General features: G+C 36.2%; 1 protein-coding gene across 9 annotated transcripts in view; it reads right to left on the minus strand.

Moving 5' to 3' along the window:
- The window catches only part of LOC117327678 (anoctamin-4-like), an 85286-nt gene extending 84219 nt beyond the window's left edge, over window positions 1–1067 (minus strand). For all 9 annotated transcript variants that reach the window (XM_033884774.1, XM_033884767.1, XM_033884771.1 and 6 more), the window contains exon 1: window positions 716–1067. In XM_033884774.1, the coding sequence (XP_033740665.1) occupies window positions 716–755 (40 nt within the window). In that variant the 5' untranslated portion in view covers window positions 756–1067. The remainder of the gene's footprint in view (window positions 1–715) is intronic.
- Between the last annotated feature and the right edge of the window lie 14171 nt (window positions 1068–15238).

The raw sequence follows: 15238 nt of genomic DNA on the forward strand, positions 1-15238 counted from the left end.
CAATTCTATATTGAGACATATGACATCACAACATGACAAAGTCATTGCATTTTATTATAGTACACATGTCTTATTGTTTTGTTTTTTTTCTATTTCAGAACAATAGATATGAAATTATATATCATTTGTTCAAATGTTTGAAAGACTTAAAAAACACACACTTAAATCCCAAGATACAAAGCTCCAGAAGTGCTGAGACTTGGTACAGTATAGAATTGATGAGCCTGTAATTAGTTAAGTTTAAATTTGTTTTAACTCCTCATGAAATAATGTGTCGCAGATTCTCCATGGATGACTTGTGACAAGTTCAGTACAAAACAGTTCAGAAATATACGTCTGCTATGCACTGTCTGTGATGTATTTCACAATGATTGTGTGACAAATACAATCTTGGCACCAAACTTTACAAGAATTTAACTTTATATTCTACAAGAATTTCTAGGTAATATAGTTGTTGTTATTCTATTTCCTGGCAAATGATTGTTCATAAAACTCTTTTGTATCGGAATATATTTAGAGTAATAACGACCAAAATTAAGCATGAAGTAATATACAATATATGTAGGCATGTCTCCGTGTACCGCTGTAGGCTAAAATTATACAAAACGTTACAGTATGTCACGGTCCAATAGACACTGAAAACAATAATGTTCATCGCATGTTTACTGAACTAGGTCTAAGTAACTTGACCGACATTAACAAACTAGTAACTTACCCTGTTGACCAGTGTGCATTTCAAACCCTATCGGCTCCATGGCGTCTCGGCAGAGTGGCTAATATCCCGAAGTCACACCCAAAACATACACTGAGTGACAGAGCTTGTTTGAGAGGTTGCGGATTTTCAGACTCAGCAACAGACACACCCGACGCCTGTTCTGTGACTGGAACGTTGAATGTGGTTAACACGTTTGTGGACGCCAAATATCGAGTTAATTATACGAATCACATCTCCCTGGATTTTGCTATCGCGTTGGCCGCATTTTCAACCATTTTCCTAAATCAAACATTAAAAGTCCAAACAGGTTCTTCGTTCACACCCTGCCCGTGTGAAGAAAGTTCGCACTTTGGCGATAGGTGGCGCCTTTCCTGGGTTTTCTTTCTTTCCGGAAGTACTCGCAATCTTTCGTTACCTGAAGATGATAACGTCCGTGAACAAAAATATTGCAGGTGTATTTTCTATTTATAGAGGTGATCGACTGCAGGTAGATTTATAAGCTACCTAAAAATGAAAGTAGATAATCTAGGCCTATCTAGGCTAAAGCTTTATTTTTGTTACATATTGAATATAAAACGAAGTTGTGAAAAAAACCTGCCAGCACACGTGCTGAGCCTCGAACTAGCGATCCTTCGATGCTACGATCGATAGGCAATCTAGCAGACCCTAGCAGACTGCCTTTGTTTTTTTAGCCCACCATCATGAGGATCTTTCTCAAATTTCATATGTAGGTTCCCCTTGGTGCCTAGTTATCCCAGAGACCTATATACTAGTATATAGGTCTCTGGTTATCCATATTGCATTTTGAGACCAATCGGAAAACAACATGGCCGACAGGCAGCCATCTTGGATTTTGACAATTGAAGTTTGTTATCTTTATTTCTGAGAAAGTACTGAAGGGATCTTTCTCAAATTTGATATGTACAGTTGAGTGTAGACTAAAGGTTACACCCAAGTGCACTCCGAGTGCACTCCATTTGGACTTGGAGTGCACTCCGTTTGGACTCCAGGTAAACTTGGAGTGCACTCCAAGTGGACTCCGAGTCTACCTGGAGTCCTATAAGACACCATGCCTACCCCAGTTCTATAATCAGACTACATATGTATATCATATATATATATTAATACTTTGATGCTTTTAATATAATTTACATATAAATAAATAGATATTTACAAATTACTTTTGTTCTGTTAATATTACTATTAACATTTGTTTAGTCTACTAGGAATATTTCTTTTATTGTTAATACATGGTTATAATGCCTACGTGTTAAATTTATCTTTATTAAGATCCATAAAAGACAGTTATACAATTTATGCTATAATCAGGTTTCTATGAAAGTTAATTGCTTATTATTTCATATTTCATTAAGATTAAGTAAATTGTATTTCATTTTATTAAGGAATTGAAAATTATTTCCATTAGAATATTTATTACTGTACACATATCATGACTGTAAAGGAAGTTCAGATAATATATCTATATTATGTTATTGATTATTCATAATATTGAAAGTTTACAGTATTTAATGAATTTTTATTATTATATAAGACATTCTCTACATATATGTACTCAATTCAGGCAGGTAATTATACAATAAACAATCATTTTAGTTTATATAGGTTATATATTTAAATGTATCATTAGAAAAATATATATTTACAACTGTACATATTTACAAGCATTACCTAGTTAAATTAATATTCTGACATAACATACACACAAGTATGTAGTTCTGGACTACCCATAATAAATGACAGTATCCGTTTAATTGCTATTATTATTGGCCATGCATGACTGACTCTGGCCTGACACCCCTGGTACTGTGCCAGGTGAGTTTTAGGAGCCAGCTACAGGTACTGTCCTGGGTTCACCGAAATACCTGTGTCAATTTTGTCACTGTATGGCTTCAAATGATGAAGCTGTGCAAAGCAGGGTGTGTTATAACCTCAGGCCAATTAACAGGACAGTAAGATTATCTCCTGACTTGAAGGAAAGGATTGTAGCTCTCCATTTGAGAGACCTTCATCAGACCAAAATTACATGTATAAACTAAATACCAGTGTAATTAAGATGGAAATGTCAAGATAAGTTGTAAAACCATTAACAAATTGGTTAACAGGTTTAAGAAGACAAACTCTATTGAAATGAAGTCATTCTTTACTGAAATTAGAAAGTAAAAATAAGCTGTTTCTTATTACACTGTAACCTGTCTAAACTGTAAGTCATTGAGATCAAACGTATTGGCTGGTTTATGCAGGTGTCCGGTATGTAGAGGTACAATGTTGAATGATATAAGTTCCAAAAAATTAATGCAAATCAAATTAAGAAATGATGCAGTTCTTATTTTGTTATGTTCAAAAATATAAAAACATTGCTTTAAAAAATTAATTGTAAAGAAAGAGATTAAAATAAAAAAAAATATTTCAGTGTAATTCAAAATGGTATAATGAATGTAAATTCACCATTTCCCAAAACCAACCTATAGCCTTATACCCGTAATTAGTACACATTGTTCTCATCCAGGAAATAAGATTATAGAGCCTGAGGTAAAATTTGCCTCAGGGCAGTTGGACACAGCAACCTATGTACCATTTACCTGTAAAACTGACCTGTTGAAGTTTGTTCCCATTCAGTCAATATCTATCATGATATGTGTCACTCATTCATTATATGTAACAGATACAGGTCATGAATGTACAATGGTTGTTCAAGCCAATTATAAAATAATAAAGTTAAATGTTCAAACTTTAAAAAAAAATTGCATAAGGCCCGCTGCAGTTTGTGTATGGAATTACATTGTATTTACTTAACTCAAACATGAAAATTATGTTAATCTATGTTGATTTACATATTGACCTCTAATAATCTATACATGCTTCCATTATAATATCAAAGACATAAAGTAAAAGTACACCCAGTTTGAAATATTTTTTTTTTTATATTAATGACTTATAACTGTTTTAATATTATAATACTGTAATAGGAATGGACAATCATATAATTTCAAAAGTGTCAGATATCGACCGTCACAAGTATGTACCTATATTCTTTATGACCTTGGTATAGGTCAGCCTGAGTTTCCTCTAGCCCTGACACCATACCAGACATGGTGTCAATGCCAGAGGAAACTCGGGCTATGTTAAGGTAAGGTGTGATGACCAGTTTCCATCTAACAATTAAGGGGTCTTTATCTAGTTAGCTAGATGACTGTGTGTACACCTGTCCAGATCTTCACACCTTATGAGGTAAACTTGGAGGAAGGGGTCATTATTGGGGTCGAAACAAGTTAAGTTTTTATTTCATCCAAATGCAAAACAAGCATATAGGGAACAGTACAAACATTTTCATAATTATCATGACATAGACAAGTATAAGATGGCGGAGGACAATATTACCATCAATACTACTGTAATGAGATGTACAAGACATGTTGTAACTACATTGTGTTATCAATATACACTGTAAACTCACCAGTTTCAACTTATTGAATTAATATGACAAAACCGTGACATCATACATAGTAACGACACGTCATAACGGATGACGTCATACTATATAAAAAGCTACAGAAGCAACAGTGACACTGATGAAAAATGATGAATCAATAATAGCAACAAACTAAGATCAATTTAATTACTTGCAAGCAGGGCTTTTCTTTTCGCTGTAGCACGAAACAAATACTTACCCAACATATTCAAAATTTTAACAGTTTTACTCGAGAATAATTCAATATACTTATACACACTTGGTCGACAATAAAAATACTTTTTGATGTATGTCGCCCTTAATTCGGAATATGCCGGACAGAGAAGTACAAAATGCACTTCATCCTCTACGTCATTTTTATCACAGACAGTGTAAGTCTGTCTTTTCTCCACACCCCTGTAATCACTCACGCTTGATATACAGGTAAATATTCACGCATGATATACAGGTAAATAATGACCTGGAAGTTGGGGGGGGGGGGGGGGGGGGGGAGGAGGGAGGATGATGAGGCAGGGGTAACAAAAAAACGTTGGTTTACCAAATAGGAATGTAAGTCTGATGTTAAACTGTAAATCAAAATTAGACATTAGATCTGGAATACGCTATCAATGTGATAAAAAAAACCTTTCTTTTTTGTTGTATGTTAAGATAAATATAAACTGTTAGAAGAAAAGTATTTGAAATATATTAAAAACAGTCCTTTTGAGAGACCACAAACAACTACATTTTTGTTTATTGCCAATTTTCTACTAATTGACGTGGCTTGTTAAAACTTCAAATAAAAGGAATGCTATCATACATTTTTCAATGAAGTGCCAGATTTATTCATTTTATATAATTTTATATTAGAAAAAAATCAATTATATTAGATATTGTTAGTTAACCAACTAAAAATGAACCAACAAAATAATAAGATGATATATACAAAGATAAAAAAGTAACAAATATCTTATTGTTACATGTTTAAGGAGTCAAAATGTATAAGAGTATACATCTATCTATAAGTATTATGTATATATGTACATGTGATACATGTGGACCCAGGTAGGATTGGGGCCTGATAGGACTCCAGGTAAACTTGGAGTGCACTTGGAGTGCACTCCAAGTTTACCTGGAGTCCAAACGGAGTGCACTCCGAGTCCAAACGGAGTGCACTCGGAGTGCACTTTGTGTAACCTTTAGTCTACACTCAACTGTAGTTTCCCCTTGGTGCCTAGTTATGTATATTGCATTTTGAGACCAATCGGAAAACAACATGGCCGACAGGCAGCCATCTTAGATTTTGACAATTGAAGATTGTTATCGCTATTTCTGAGAAAGTACTGAAGGGATCTTTCTCAAATTTCATATGTAGGTTCCCCTTGGTGCCAAGTTATGCACATTGCATTTTGAGACCAATCGGAAAACAACATGGCCGACAGGCAGCCATCTTTGATTTTGACAATTGAAGTTTGTTATCGCTATTTCTGAAAAAGTACTGAAGGGACCTTTCTCAAATTTCATATGTAGGTTCCCCTTGGTGCCAAGTTATGCACATTGCATTTTGAGACCAATCGAAAAACAACATGGCCGACAGGTAGCCATCTTGGATTTTGACAATTGAAGTTTGTTATCGCTATTTCTGAGAAAGCACTGAAGGGACCTTTGTCAAATTTCGTATGTAGGTTCCCCTTGGTTCCTAGTTATGCATATTGCATTTTGAGTCCATTTGGAAAACAACATGGCCGACAGGCAGCCATGTTGGATTTTGACAATTGAAGTTTGTTATCGCTATTTCTCAGAAAGCACTGAAGGGATCTTTCTAAAATTTCATATGTAGGTTCCCCTTGGTGCCTACTTATGCATATTGCATTTTGAGACCAATCAGAAAACAACATGGCCGACAGGCAGCCATCTTGGATTTTGACAATTGAATATTGTTATCGCTATTTCTCAGAAAGTACTGAAGGGATCTTTCTCAAATTTCATATGTAGGTTCCCCATGGTGCCTAGTTATGCATATTGCATTTTGAGACCAATTGGAAAACAACATGGCCGACAGGCAGCCATCTTGGATTTTGACAATTGAAGATTGTTATCGCTATTTCTGAGAAAGTACTGAAGGGATCTTTCTCAAATTTCATATATAGCTTCCCCTTGTTTGAAAAGTACTAGAGGGATGTTTCTCAATTTACAAAGATAAGTAAAAGGAAGGGAAAAATAGAGAAAAGATCAATCTGACATGGAACCTATAAAGATCGTTCAATGGTGGGCGCCAAGATCCCTCTGGGATCTCTTGTTTCAATAGGGACGAAAGGGATGCATTTTTGCTGTAAAAGAAAGATCGGGTCTGTAGAGATGCATAAAATAGACATGGAAATAAAAAGCAATAAAATGTGGGTCTAGGATAACTTTGGGCTAACTGTTTATCATCCGGATCAAGTGATATCCGTGGTATCATTTGGAAGTAGACGATGGCATATTAGTATTATTATGAATATAGGATATTGAAAGGTTCCCCGTTTAATATAACAAATATTTCACGAGTATGACAGAATATTTCGATATTTTTGTATATCACAATCACAATCACGATTATATCATTACCAGAGGAAAATACCTAGCTGCCAACCCGTACCGGCATATCTTTGTCCGCCCTTTGTTTTTTAAACCATGATGCATCAATTTCCCCCCTGCACTTTATGCTTCATAGAAGTACAAAAGAAGAAACTAATGCATCAAGTATCAGTTTCCCCGTCTGTACTTTATACTCTACATCTCAGTTTCCCCCTCTGTACTTTATACTCTACATCTCAGTTTCCCCCTCTGTACTTTATACTCTACATCTCAGTTTCCCTGTCTGTACTTTATACTCTACATCTCAGTTTCCCCCTCTGTACTTTATACTCTACATCTCAGTTTCCCCCTCTGTACTTTATACTCTACATCTCAGTTTCCCCCTCTGTACTTTATTCTCTACATCTCAGTTTCCCCGTCTGTACTTTATACTCTACATCTCAGTTTCCCCCTCTGTACTTTATACTCTAAATCCAAGTTTCCCCTCTGTACTTTATACTCTAAATCCAAGTTTCCCCGTTTGTATTTATACTCTACATCTCAGTTTCTTCCTCTGTACTTTATACTCTACATCTCAGTTTCCCCCTCTGTATTTTATACTCTACATCTCAGTTTCCCTTTCTATACTTTATACTCTACATCTCAGTTTCTTCCTCTGTACTTTATACTCTACATATCAGTTTTCCCCGTCTGTACTTTATACTCTAAATCCAAGTTTCCCCGTTTGTATTTATACTCTACATCTCAGTTTCTTCCTCTGTACTTATACTCTACATCTTAGTTTTCCCTCTGTACTTTATACTCTACATCTCAGTTTCTTCCTCTGTACTTATACTCTACATCTTAGTTTTCCCTCTGTACTTATACTCTACATCTTGGTTTCCCCCTCTGTACTTTATACTCTACATCTCAGTTTCTTCCTCTGTATTTTATACTCTACATCTCAGTTTCCCTTTCTGTACTTATACTCTACATCTTAGTTTTCCCTCAGTACTTTATACTCTACATCTCAGTTTTCTCCTCTGTACTTATACTCTGCATGTCAGTTTCCCCCTCTGTACTTTATACTCTACATCTCAGTTTTCTCCTCTGTACTTTATACTCTACATCTCAGTTTCCCCCTCTGTACTTTATACTCTACATCTCAGTTTCCCCCTCTGTACTTATACTCTACATCTCAGTTTCCCCGTCTGTACTTTATACTCTACATCTCAGTTTCTTCCTCTGTACTTTATACTCTACATCTCAGTTTCCCCGTCTGTACTTTATACTCTACATCTCAGTTTTCCCTCTGTACTTTATACTCTACATCTCAGTTTCCCTGTCTGTACTTTATACTCTACATCTCAGTTTCTTCCTCTGTACTTTATACTCTACATCTCAGTTTCCCTGTCTGTACTTTATACTCTACATCTCAGTTTTCCTGTCTGTACTTTATACTTTACATCTCAGTTTCCCGTCTGTACTTTATTCTCTACATCTCAGTTTTCCCTCTGTACTTTATACTCTACATCTCAGTTTCCCTGTCTGTACTTTATACTCTACATCTCAGTTTCTTCCTCTGTACTTTATACTCTTCATCTCAGTTTTCCCCGTCTGTACTTTATACTCTAAATCCAAGTTTCCCCGTTTGTATTTATACTCTACATCTCAGTTTCTTCCTCTGTACTTTATACTTTACATCTTAGTTTTCCCTCAGTACTTTATACTCTACATCTCAGTTTCTTCCTCTGTACTTTATACTCTACATCTCAGTTTTTCCCTCTGTATTTTATACTCTACATCTCAGTTTCCCTTTCTATACTTTATACTCTACATCTCAGTTTCTTCCTCTGTACTTTATACTCTACATCTCAGTTTTCCCCGTCTGTACTTTATACTCTAAATCCAAGTTTCCCCGTTTGTATTTATACTCTACATCTCAGTTTCTTCCTCTGTACTTTATACTCTACATCTTAGTTTTCCCTCAGTACTTTATACTCTACATCTCAGTTTCTTCCTCTGTACTTTATACTCTATATCTCAGTTTCCCCCTCTGTACTTATACTCTACATCTTAGTTTCCCCTCTGTACTTTATACTCTACATCTCAGTTTCTTCCTCTGTACTTTATACTCTATATCTCAGTTTCCCCCTCTGTACTTATACTCTACATCTCAGTTTTCCTGTCTGTACTTTATACTTTACATCTCAGTTTCCCCGTCTGTACTTTATACTTTACATCTCAGTTTCCCCGTCTGTATTTTATACTCTACATCTCAGTTTCCCCGTCTGTACTTTATTCTCTACATCTCAGTTTCCTGTCTCTACTTTATACTCTACATCTTGGTTTCCCCCTCTGTACTTTACACTCTACATCTGTTTCCCCGTCTGTACTTTATACTCTACATCTCAGTTTCCTGTCTCTACTTTATACTCTACATCTTGGTTTCCCCCTCTGTACTTTACACTCTACATCTGTTTCCCCCTCTGTACTTTACACTCTACATCAGTTTCCCCGTCTGTACTTTATACTCTACATCTCAGTTTCCCCGTCTGTACTTTATACTCTACATCTCAGTTTCCCCTCTGTACTTTATACTCTACATCTCAGTTTCTTCCTCTGTACTTTATACTCTACATCTCAGTTTCCCCCTCTGTACTTTATACTCTACATCTCAGTTTCCCCGTCTGTACTTTATACTCTACATCTCAGTGTCTTCCTCTGTATTTTATACTCTACATCTCAGTTTCCCTTTCTGTACTTATACTCTACATCTTAGTTTTCCCTCAGTACTTTATACTCTACATCTCAGTTTCTTCCTCTGTACTTTATACTCTACATCTCAGTTTCTTCCTCTGTACTTTATACTCTACATCTCAGTTTCCCCCTCTGTACTTTATACTCTACATCTCAGTTTCCCCTCTGTACTTTATACTCTACATCTCAGTTTCTTCCTCTGTACTTTATACTCTACATCTCAGTTTCCCCCTCTGTACTTTATACTCTACATCTCAGTTTCCCCGTCTGTACTTTATACTCTACATCTCAGTGTCTTCCTCTGTATTTTATACTCTACATCTCAGTTTCCCTTTCTGTACTTATACTCTACATCTTAGTTTTCCCTCAGTACTTTATACTCTACATCTCAGTTTCTTCCTCTGTACTTTATACTCTATATCTCAGTTTCCCCCTCTGTACTTATACTCTACATCTCAGTTTCTTCCTCTGTACTTATACTCTACATCTCAGTTTCCCCCTCTGTACTTTACACTCTACATCTCAGTTTCTTGTCTGTACTTTATACTCTACATCTCAGTTTCTTGTCTGTACTTTATACTCTAAATCCAAGTTTCCCCGTTTGTATTTATACTCTACATCTCAGTTTCTTCCTCTGTACTTTATACTCTACATCTCAGTTTCCCCTCTGTACTTTATACTCTACATCTCAGTTTCCCCTCTGTACTTTATACTCTACATCTCAGTTTCTTCCTCTGTATTTTATACTCTACATCTCAGTTTCCCTTTCTGTACTTCATACTCTACATCTTAGTTTTCCCTCAGTACTTTATACTCTACATCTCAGTTTCTTCCTCTGTACTTTATACTCTACATCTCAGTTTCCCTGTCTGTACTTTATACTCTACATCTCAGTTTCTTCCTCTGTACTTTATACTCTATATCTCAGTTTCCCCCTCTGTACTTTATACTCTACATCTCAGTTTCCCCTCTGTACTTTATACTCTACATCTTAGTTTTCCCTCTGTTTTTTTATACTCTACATCTCAGCTTCTTCCTCTGTACTTATACTCTACATCTTAGTTTCCCCTCTGTACTTTATACTCTACATCTCAGTTTCCCCTCTGTACTTTATACTCTACATCTTAGTTTTCCCTCTGTTTTTTTATACTCTACATCTCAGTTTCCCCCTCTGTACTTTACACTCTACATATCAGTTTCCCCGTCTGTACTTATACTCTACATCTTAGTTTTCCCTCTGTACTTTATACTCTACATCTCAGTTTCTTCCTCTGTACTTTATACTCTATATCTCAGTTTTCCCTCTGTACTTTATACTCTATATCTCAGTTTCCCCCTCTGTACTTTATACTCTACATCTCAGTTTTCCCTCTGTACTTTATACTCTACATCTCAGTTTCTTCCTCTGTATTTTATACTCTACATCTCAGTTTCTTGTCTGTACTTTATACTCTACATCTCAGTTTCTTCCTCTGTACTTTATACTCTACATCTCAGTTTCCCCTCTGTACTTTATACTCTACATCTCAGTTTCTTCCTCTGTATTTTATACTCTACATCTCAGTTTCCCTTTCTGTACTTATACTCTACATCTTAGTTTTCCCTCAGTACTTTATACTCTACATCTCAGTTTCTTCCTCTGTACTTTATACTCTACATCTTAGTTTTCCCTCTGTACTTTATACTCTACATCTCAGTTTCTTCCTCTGTACTTTATACTCTACATCTTAGTTTTCCCTCTGTACTTTATACTCTACATCTCAGTTTCCCTTTCTGTACTTATACTCTACATCTTAGTTTTCCCTCAGTACTTTATACTCTACATCTCAGTTTCTTCCTCTGTACTTTATACTCTACATCTTAGTTTTCCCTCAGTACTTTATACTCTACATCTCAGTTTCCCCGTCTGTACTTTATACTCTACATCTCAGTTTCCCCTCTGTACTTTATACTCTACATCTCAGTTTCCCCTCTGTACTTTATACTCTACATCTCAGTTTCCCCTCTGTACTTATACTCTACATCTTAGTTTTCCCTCAGTACTTTATACTCTACATCTCAGTTTCCCTTTCTGTACTTATACTCTACATCTTAGTTTTCCCTCAGTACTTTATACTCTACATCTCAGTTTCCCCGTCTGTACTTTATACTCTACATCTCAGTTTCCCCTCTGTACTTATACTCTACATCTCAGTTTCCCCTCTGTACTTTATACTCTACATCTCAGTTTCCCTTTCTGTACTTATACTCTACATCTTAGTTTTCCCTCAGTACTTTATACTCTACATCTCAGTTTCTTCCTCTGTACTTTATACTCTACATCTTAGTTTTCCCTCAGTACTTTATACTCTACATCTCAGTTTCCCCGTCTGTACTTTATACTCTACATCTCAGTTTCCCCCTCTGTACTTTATACTCTACATCTCAGTTTCCCCCTCTGTACTTTATACTCTACATCTCAGTTTCCCCCTCTGTACTTTATACTCTACATCTCAGTTTCTTCCTCTGTACTTTATACTCTACATCTTAGTTTTCCCTCTGTACTTATACTCTTCATCTTAGTTTCTTCCTTTGTACTTACACTCTACATCTCAGTTTCCCCGTCAGTACTTTATACTCTACATCTCAGTTTCCCCCTCTGTACTTTATACTCTACATCTCAGTTTCCCCGTCTGTACTTTATACTCTACATCTCAGTTTCCCCCTCTGTACTTTATACTCTACATCTCAGTTTCCCCCTCTGTACTTTATACTCTACATCTCAGTTTCCCCCTCTGTACTTTATGCTCTACATCTCAGTTTCCCCCTCTGTACTTTATACTCTACATCTCAGTTTCCCCCTCTGTACTTTATACTCTACATCTCAGTTTCCCCGTCTGTACTTTATACTCTACATCTCAGTTTCCCCCTCTGTACTTTATACTCTACATCTTAGTTTCTCCATCTCTACTTTATACTCTACATCTCAGTTTCCCCCTCTGTACTTTATACTCTACATCTCAGTTTCCCCCTCTGTACTTTATACTCTACATCTTAGTTTCTCCATCTCTACTTTATACTCTACATCTCAGTTTCCTGTCTCTACTTTATACTCTACATCTCAGTTTCCTGTCTCTACTTTATACTCTACATCTCAGTTTCCCCGTCTGTACTTTATACTCTACATCTCAGTTTTCCTGTCTGTACTTTATACTCTACATCTCAGTTTCCCCTTCTATACTTTATACTCTACATCTCAGTTTCCTGTCTCTACTTTATACTCTACATCTCAGTTTCCCCGTCTGTACTTTATTCTCTACATCTCAGTTTCCCCCTCTGTACTTTATACTCTACATCTCAGTTTCCCCCTCTGTACTTTATACTCTACGTCACCGATTCTTTCTCTAATTCATATCTCCGTTTCTCTCTCAAGTTTTTCTCCGATGACTTGATGGTTGGGCCAGAGACTGGTGTAACGCTATGCAGGATATTGGTTATCTGTAGTTTAATGTGCCCCGTTCTATCAGAGTTGCTTCCCTTTGTTTCACAGTGACAGTTCGGATGGCATAGCATTAGCTCGACAGCCTATTGTTCCCCCAAGAATGTACAGTTATAGATATATTTGAATACAATGCACCATGGATATTTTACTAGGTAATACTTTTATGTTTAAATATATAATATTAAATAATGGTTTTATTTAGTGTGATGTAATGCAATGAAAGGTGTGTTACAGAGAAGCTCGTAGAGTAAGACCTTGTATTAGGGCAAATTGTATTCCAAAATGTAACTGTGGCTTTGTATATTTCTAATATAATATGTATTATACAAACACACGAAAAAATAAATTCATGTAGCATTACGTTGTTATATTGGTAGTAATTTTGTCAGGCTTTCATATTAGTCATCATCATAAATTGCGTAATAGATAATTTAAAAGGTGTTGACAAATGTGACTGAATTCACCGATGAGTCTTGTTTATAAGGTTAAAAGATTAAATCCCATACATGGCATCTTTCATTAGGTGTGGTCAAAATGCAGGTACTGTATTTTGATTAGACACTTGGTACCAGAATGTCTGGAACTAAATAAAATGGGAATAATTGGACACCCATGGTAAAGTTGGCTAGCCATCAAATTTTGGCGGTCACGTCAAAATCCACATAAATATGGGTCACTTTGAATACTTGTCAGTTGGGGTACCGCAGAGGATCTGGATGGACAGATTGATAACATACACGTAGGCCTGTGAAGAAACTTTGACCGTTTAATAAAGGAACCAAGCTGAGGTTAGAAGTAAAAGAACTTGATAAGAAATTTACCATTACATGATCAAGAACTGTAGATCAAGGCCAGGCCAGAGATAGACTTCCAGTGTGCAACATTTAATGCACCATTTAAAAATCGAACAAGAGATCCCAGAGGGATCTTGGCGCCCACCATTGAATGATCTTTATAGGTTCCATGTCGGATTGATCTTTTCTATATTTTTCCCTTCCTCTAAGTCTTACTAATCTGTGTAAATTCAGAAACAGACCTCTAGTACTTTTCAAACAAAGGGAACCTATATAACAAATTTAAGATTTAGCGATAATGGCTGTCTGTCGGCCATGTTGTTTTCAGATTGGTCCAAAAATGCAATACCAGGGACCAAGGGGAACCTACATATGAAATTTGAGAAAGATCCTTTCAGCAATTTCTGAGAAATATAGCGATAACAAACTTCAATAGTCAAAATCAAAGATGGCTGCCTCTCGGCCATGTTGTTTTCTGATCGGTCCCAAAATGCAATATGCATAATAAGAAACCAAGAGGAACCTACAAATGAAATTTGAGAAAGATCCCTTCAGTACTTTCTGAGAAATAGCGATAACAAACTTCAATTGTCAAAATCAAAGATGGCTGCCTGTCTGCCATGTTGTTTTCCTATTGGTCCCAAAATGCAATATGCATAACGAGGCACCAAGGGGAACCTACATATGAAATTTGAGAAAGATCCCTTCATTACTTTCTGAGAAATAGCGATAACAAACTTCAATTGTCAAAATCCAAGATGGCTGCCTGTTGGCCATGTTGTTTTCTGATTTGTCTCAAAACGCAATATGCATAACTAGGCACCAAGAGGAACCTACATATGAAATTTGAGAAAGATCCCTTCAGTGCTTTCTGAGAAATAGCGATAACAAACTTCAATTGTCAAAATCCAAGATGGCTGCCTGTCGGCCATGTTGTTTTCCTATCGGTCTCAAAATGCAATATGCATAACTAAGCACCAAGAGGAACCTACATGTGAAATTTGAGAAAGATCCCTTAAGTGCTTTCTGAGAAATAGTGATAACAAACTTCAATTTTCAAAATCCAAGATGGCTGCCTGTCGGCCATGTTGTTTTCCTATCGGTCTCAAAATGCAATATGCATAACTAAGCACCAAGAGGAACCTACATGTGAAATTTGAGAAAGATCCCTTAAGTGCTTTCTGAGAAATAGTGATAACAAACTTCAATTTTCAAAATCCAAGATGGCTGCCTGTCGGCCATGTTGTTTTCCTATCGGTCTCAAAATGCAATATGCATAACTAAGCACCAAGAGGAACCTACTTGTGAAATTTGAGAAAGATCCCTTTAGTGCTTTCTGAGAAATAGTGATAACAAACTTCAATTGTCAAAATCCAAGATGGCTGCCTGTCGGCCATGTTGTTTTCCCATTAGTCTCAAAATGCAATATGCATAACTAAGCACCGAGAGGAACCTACATATGA

Source organism: Pecten maximus, chromosome 5 (genome assembly GCF_902652985.1).
Source record: "Pecten maximus chromosome 5, xPecMax1.1, whole genome shotgun sequence".
Classification (NCBI taxonomy): Eukaryota; Metazoa; Mollusca; class Bivalvia; order Pectinida; family Pectinidae; genus Pecten; species Pecten maximus.